General features: G+C 45.3%; 1 protein-coding gene across 8 annotated transcripts in view; it reads left to right on the top strand.

Moving 5' to 3' along the window:
• Positions 1-8,016, top strand: part of LOC139557289 (extracellular sulfatase Sulf-2-like) — a 242,572-nt gene that overhangs the window by 207,837 nt on the left and 26,719 nt on the right. For all 8 annotated transcript variants that reach the window (XM_071371891.1, XM_071371892.1, XM_071371895.1 and 5 more), the window contains 2 exons: positions 6,049-6,199; positions 6,495-6,670. In XM_071371891.1, coding sequence (XP_071227992.1) covers positions 6,049-6,199; positions 6,495-6,670 — 327 coding nt within the window. The remainder of the gene's footprint in view (positions 1-6,048; positions 6,200-6,494; positions 6,671-8,016) is intronic.

The raw sequence follows: 8,016 nt of genomic DNA on the forward strand, positions 1-8,016 counted from the left end.
TAGAATAACACGTCTACCCTGTTACCCACAGATAGACAGGCTAGAATAACACGTCTACCCTGTTACCCACAGATAGACAGGCTAGAATAACACGTCTACCCTGTTACCCACAGATAGACAGGCTAGAATAACACGTCTACCCTGTTACCCACAGATAGACAGGCTAGAATAACACGTCTACCCTGTTACCCACAGATAGACAGGCTAGAATAACACGTCTACCCTGTTACCCACAGATAGACAGGCTAGAATAACACGTCTACCCTGTTACCCACAGATAGACAGGCTAGAATAACACGTCTACCCTGTTACCCACAGATAGACAGGCTAGAATAACACGTCTACCCTGTTACCCACAGATAGACAGGCTAGAATAACACGTCTACCCTGTTACCCACAGATAGACAGGCTAGAATAACACGTCTACCCTGTTACCCACAGATAGACAGGCTAGAATAACACGTCTACCCTGTTACCCACAGATAGACAGGCTAGAATAACACGTCTACCCTGTTACCCACAGATAGACAGGCTAGAATAACACGTCTACCCTGTTACCCACAGATAGACAGGCTAGAATAACACGTCTACCCTGTTACCCACAGATAGACAGGCTAGAATAACACGTCTACCCTGTTACCCACAGATAGACAGGCTAGAATAACACGTCAACCCTGTTACCCACAGATAGACAGGCTAGAATAACACGTCAACCCTGTTACCCACAGATAGACAGGCTAGAATAACACGTCAACCCTGTTACCCACAGATAGACAGGCTAGAATAACACGTCAACCCTGTTACCCACAGATAGACAGGCTAGAATAACACGTCAACCCTGTTACCCACAGATAGACAGGCTAGAATAACACGTCAACCCTGTTACCCACAGATAGACAGGCTAGAATAACACGTCAACCCTGTTACCCACAGATAGACAGGCTAGAATAACACGTCAACCCTGTTACCCACAGATAGACAGGCTAGAATAACACGTCAACCCTGTTACCCACAGATAGACAGGCTAGAATAACACGTCTACCCTGTTACCCACAGATAGACAGGCTAGAATAACACGTCAACCCTGTTACCCACAAATAGACAGGCTAGAATAACACGTCAACCCTGTTACCCACAGATAGACAGGCTAGAATAACACGTCAACCCTGTTACCCACAGATAGACAGGCTAGAATAACACGTCAACCCTGTTACCCACAGATAGACAGGCTAGAATAACACGTCAACCCTGTTACCCACAGATAGACAGGCTAAAATAACACGTCTACCCTGTTACCCACAGATAGACAGGCTAAAATAACACGTCTACCCTGTTACCCACAGATAGACAGGCTAAAATAACACGTCTACCCTGTTACCCACAGATAGACAGGCTAAAATAACATGTCTACCCTGTTACCCACAGATAGACAGGCTAGAATAACACGTCTACCCTGTTACCCACAGATAGACAGGCTAGAATAACACGTCAACCCTGTTACCCACAGCTAGACAGGCTAGAATAACACGTCAACCCTGTTACCCACAGATAGACAGCTAGAATAACACGTCTACCCTGTTACCCACAGACAGACAGGCTAGAATAACACGTCTACCCTGTTACCCACAGATAGACAGGCTAAAATAACACGTCTACCCTGTTACCCACAGATAGACAGGCTAGAATAACACGTCTACCCTGTTACCCACAGATAGACAGCTAGAATAACACGTCAACCCTGTTACCCACAGATAGACAGGCTAGAATAACATGTCTACCCTGTTACCCACAGATAGACAGGCTAGAATAACACGTCAACCCTGTTACCCACAGATAGAGAGGCTAGAATAACACGTCAACCCTGTTACCCACAGATAGACAGCTAGAATAACACGTCTACCCTGTTACCCACAGATAGACAGGCTAGAATAACACGTCAACCCTGTTACCCACAGATAGACAGCTAGAATAACACGTCTACCCTGTTACCCACAGATAGACAGCTAGAATAACACGTCTACCCTGTTACCCACAGATAGACAGCTAGAATAACACGTCAACCCTGTTACCCACAGATAGACAGCTAGAATAACACGTCAACCCTGTTACCCACAGATAGACAGGCTAGAATAACACGCCTACCCTGTTACCCACAGATAGACAGGCTAGAATAACACGTCTACCCTGTTACCCACAGATAGACAGGCTAGAATAACACGTCTACCCTGTTACCCACAGATAGACAGGCTAGAATAACACGTCTACCCTGTTACCCACAGATAGACAGGCTAGAATAACACGTCTACCCTGTTACCCACAGATAGACAGCTAGAATAACACGTCAACCCTGTTACCCACAGATAGACAGGCTAGAATAACACGTCTACCCTGTTACCCACAGATAGACAGGCTAGAATAACACGTCTACCCTGTTACCCACAGATAGACAGGCTAGAATAACACGTCTACCCTGTTACCCACAGATAGACAGGCTAGAATAACACGTCTACCCTGTTACCCACAGATAGACAGGCTAGAATAACACGTCTACCCTGTTACACACAGATAGACAGGCTAGAATAACACGTCTACCCTGCTACCCACAGATAGACAGGCTAGAATAACACGTCTACCCTGTTACACACAGATAGACAGGCTAGAATAACACGTCTACCCTGTTACCCACAGATAGACAGGCTAGAATAACATGTCAACCCTGTTACCCACAGATAGACAGGCTAGAATAACACGTCTACCCTGTTACCCACAGATAGACAGGCTAGAATAACACGTCTACCCTGTTACCCACAGATAGACAGGCTAGAATAACACATCTACCCTGTTACCCACAGATAGACAGGCTAGAAATGTTTGAACAATTTCATTTGTTTTTGTGAAGCTTGCATTCAATTGCCACTCCCTGTTGCACACAACAAGCTTCAATTCCCCCTGTCACAAGGGGATCCCTCTTACGGTCAACCTTGTTACTTTATTTGGCACTTGAGATGGGAACATATGATTTTTTTATTAAGTTGCACATTTTCTCTTTATGACAATGTTAAAATTAGGTGAAATCAAATGTTTTCTTTTAGAGCAAGTTAAACTTCTCAAAGGGTAGCAAATTAGTGGATCGAGCCAGCTATCAAAGCCACAGCACAGAGCTAGGGGGAGAAAGAAAAGAGAGAGAAAGCAAGAGAGATAGGGAGGCAGTTACGGAGGGAGGGTGAGATGGAGAGAACCGTTGAAAGTGGAGGGGAGTAACTCAATCACATGATAAGAGCCATTTGTTTCCAAGAGATAATTCAGATGGTGGTGATGTCCCTCGCCTTGTCGTTTTCTGCTGTGTGTGTGTGTGTGTGTGTGTGTGTGTGTGTGTGTGTGTGTGTGTGTGTGTGTGTGTGTGTGTGTGTGTGTGTGTGTGTGTGTGTGTGTGTGTGTGTGTGTGTGTGTGTGTGTGTGTGTGTGTGTGTGTGAGTGCGTGCGTGCGTGCGAATGCGCAGGGCAAAGTAATGAATGTCTTTGCTCCTAGTCATTAATCACACACACACACACAACATCCTCCCACTGCACAACTCACAGGAGCCTCATCTCTCTGTGTGCCAAAAGGCAAGCCAGTTTTTTTAATTAAACCAATGACCAGCCACCAGCCCCAATTACACAGAGCAGTCCCGTCTTAGAATACATCCCCACCCTCCCACTGTCCTAATATATTATAGAATTACTCTCCTGGCTCACACAGGCACACACGCACACATTCCCAGCTAACCATATTTTTACCCCAAAGCAGCCATGCATGTATAGACATTTTTCACTGTAGACATTTGTCTTCTGTACAATATAGAGTGCATTCTGAAAGTATTCAGACTCCTTAATTTTTCCAACATTTTGTTACGTTACAGCCTTATTCTAAAATGGATTACATTCTTTTTTTTTTACTTTTACTCAATATACACACAATACCCCATAATGACAAAGTGAAAAACGTTTTTTAGAACTTTTTGCAAAAAAAAGTTTTAAAAAGTAATTAATTACAGTATTTACATAATTTAATTTGGGCCATTTCCTGGTGTTTTGTGGTGAAAACTGAGCAGGTCGAGCATAACATGTCAACCCTGTTACCCACAGATAGACAGGCTAGAATAACATGTCAACCCTGTTACCCACAGATAGACAGGCTAGAATAACACGTCAACCCTGTTACCCACAGATAGACAGGCTAGAATAACATGTCAACCCTGTTACCCACAGACAGACAGGCTAGACATGTTTTAACAATTTCATTTGTTTTTGTAAAGCTTGCATTTAATTGCCACTCCCTGTTGCACACAAAAAGCTTAAATTCTCCTTCAATACCCCTTCAATCCCTCTCACGGTCAACCTTGTTACTTTATTTGGCACTTGAGATGGGAACATAGTATTTTTTTATTAAGTCCATATTATGGCAAGAACAGCTAAAATAAGCAAAGATAAATGACAGTACGTCATTACTTTAAGACACAAAACATGTCAAGAACTTTGAAAGTTTCTTCAAGTGCAGTCGCAAAAACCATCAAGCGCTATGATGAAACTGGCTCTCATGAGAACCGCCACAGGAAAGGAAGAACCGGAGTTACCTCTACTGCAGAGGATAAGATAATTAGAGTAACCAGCCTCTGAAATTGCAGCCCAAATAAATGCTTCACAGAGTTCAAGTAACAGACACATCTCAACATCAACTGTTAAGAGGAGACTGTGTGAATGGTGGATTGCTGAAAAGAAACCACTACTAAAGGACACCAATAAGAAGAAGAGACTTGCTTGGGCCAAGAAACACAAGCAATGGACATTAGACCGGTGTAAATTTGTCCTTTGGTCTGGAGTCCAAATTGGAGATATGTGGTTCCAACCGCTGTGTCTTTGTGAGACGCGGTGTGGATGAACGGATGATCTCTGCGTGTGTATTTCCCACCGTAAAGCATGGAGGAGGAGGTGTTATGGTGTGGGGGTGCTTTGCTGTTGACACTGTCTGTGATTTATTTAGAATTCAAGGCCCACTTAACCAGCATGGCTACCACAACATTCTGCAGCGACACGCCATCCCATCTGGCTTGGACTGTGGCAGGACTGTGACCCAACACACCTGTGTTGTCAACACACCCAACACACCAGACTGTGTACGGACTATTTTACCAAGAAGGAGAGTGATGGAGCGCTGCATCAGATGACCTGGCCTCCACAATCCCCCAAACCGCAACCAAATTGAGATGGTTTGGGATGAGTCAGACCTCAAAGGGAAGGAAAAGCAGCCAACAAGTGCTCAGCATATGTGGGAACTCTTTCAAGACTGCTGGAAAAGCATTCCAGGTGAAGCTGGTTGAGAGAATGCCAAGAGTGTGCAAAACTGTCATCAAGGCAAAGGGTGGCTATTTGAAGAATCTCAAATATAAAATATATTTTGATTTGTTTAACACTTTTTTGCTTACTACATGATTCCATATGTGTTATTTCATAGTTTTGATGTCTTCACTATTATTCTACAATGTAGAAAATAGTAAAAATAAAGAAAAACCGTTGAATGAGGGGTGTTCTAAAACTTTTGACTGGTAGTGTGTGTAAATGTACTATTTCAGTTTTTCTTTTATTTACATTTGCAAAAATGTCTAAAACAGTTTTTGCTTTGTCATTATGGGGTATTGTGTGTAGATTGAGAAAATTAAATTTCAATTTTTTGGAATTAGGCTGTAACATAACAAAATGTGGAGAAATTCATGGGGTCTGAATACTTTGCGGAAGCACTGTAAGCATTCTTTATTAAAGGTAGACTAACACATCAACAATCAGAACAATGGAACTGCCTAGCTGGCATCCATGACCCTTTAATGCTGTGCTTGGGACAATAGTTAATTATGGCAGAGACTTTGTGTCACTCATGGTAGGCTACTTTAAGCACCTAAAGCTTAATTTAAACTCAAGGGGTACAAAGTCAAAAACCTTTAAAAGACGCTTTGTCAATGTCAATACGATGTCACTAAACTTCTCTGAACACTTCCCCCCCGTCTCTTCTCTCAGCACTCCCAGTTACAACTATGCTCCGAACCCGGACAAGCACTGGATCATGCGTTACACTGGGGCTATGAAGCCCATCCACATGGAGTTCACCAACATGCTACAGAGGAAGAGGCTGCAGACCCTGCTCTCTGTGGATGACAGCGTGGAGAAGGTGAGCTTAGAGCGCCCCCTACCTGCACCCCTCCAAAGGATCCTGTATGGCTCAGTTGGTAAAGCATGACGCTTGCAACACCAGGATAGTGAGTTCGATTCCCGAGGCCACCCATACGACAATGTATGCACGCATGACTGTAAGTCACTTTGGATAAAGCGTCTGCTAAATGGCATATATTATATAGCATTCCTTCAATGTCTTTTCCATCTGTACCTTTCCATGGCCCTAGAAGAGGATACACACCCCATTGTTTATTGAGACAAGTTTGGAAGATATCTGCTCTGTGTTCTAGGTGTATAACATGTTGGCTGAGACTGGAGAACTGGACAACACATATATCATCTACACAGCTGACCATGGCTACCATGTTGGCCAGTTTGGACTGGTCAAGGGCAAGTCCATGCCCTATGAGTTTGACATCCGAGTTCCCTTCTACATCCGAGGGCCCAACGTGGAGGCAGGAGCCATGTAAGTGTGTGTGAGGTGGGGGTGAGTGTGTTGTATGGCTGTATTATCTTTACTCGGAAGGGTACTTAACCCCTGTGGGACTGATCCTTACATCCATACATACATTAAGTCAAATGTATGAATACAAATCCTCTGAATCCTCTATATAGCTGGTCTATCCCTCTTATGACTCCATAAGATCACTGAAAGACCGATAGACAGAGACTGACAGACTGACAGACAGGGGCCAAGAGACCGACAGACCGACAGACCGACAGACCGACAGACAGACAGACAGACAGACAGACAGACAGACAGACAGACAGACAGACAGACAGACAGACAGACAGAAAGACAGAAAGACAGACAGACAGACAGACAGACAGACAGACAGACAGACAGACCGACCGACCGACCGACCGACCGACCGACCGACCGACCGACCGACCGACCGACCGACCGACCGACCGACCGACCGACCGACCGACCGACAGACCGACCGACCGACAGACAGAAAGACAGAGACCGACCGACCGACAGACACAGACAGAGACCGACCGACAGACAGACATCGACAGACAGAGACCGACAGACAGAGACTGACATACAGAGACCGAAAGAGACCAACAGACAGAGACTGACAGACAGAGACTGAAAGAGACCAACAGACAGAGACTGACAGACAGAGACTGAAAGAGACCAACAGACAGACAGAGACCGACCGACAGACAGAAAGACAGAGGCCCGATCAACAGACAGACATAGACCGACAGAGACAGACAGAGACAGACAGAGGCAGACATAGACTGACAGAGACAGACAGACAGACCAACAGAGACCAACCGACAGACAGACAGACAGACAGACAGACAGACAGACAGACAGACAGACAGACAGACAGACAGACAGACAGACAGACAGACAGACAGACAGAAACCGACAGACAGACAGACGGACAGAGACAGTCCGACCGACCGACAGAGACAGACCGACAGAGATAGACAGACCGACCGACTGACAGAGACAGACTGATGGACCGACAGACAGACAGACCGACAGAGACAGACAAACAGACAGACCGACCGACAGAGACAGACAGACCGACAGACTGACAGAGACAGACTGATGGACCGACAGACAGACAGACCGACAGAGACAGACAAACAGACAGACCGACCGACAGAGACAGACCGACAGAGACAGACAGACCGACAGAGACAGACCGACAGAGACAGACAGACCGACAGAGACAGACAGACCAACATAGACAGACAGACAGACCAACAGAGACCGACAGACCGACAGGGACAGACAGACAGACAGACCAACCGACCGACAGAGACAGACAGACCGACAGAGACAGACAG

The sequence above is a fragment of the Salvelinus alpinus genome, chromosome 28, assembly GCF_045679555.1.
Source record: "Salvelinus alpinus chromosome 28, SLU_Salpinus.1, whole genome shotgun sequence".
NCBI classification, from domain to species: Eukaryota; Metazoa; Chordata; class Actinopteri; order Salmoniformes; family Salmonidae; genus Salvelinus; species Salvelinus alpinus.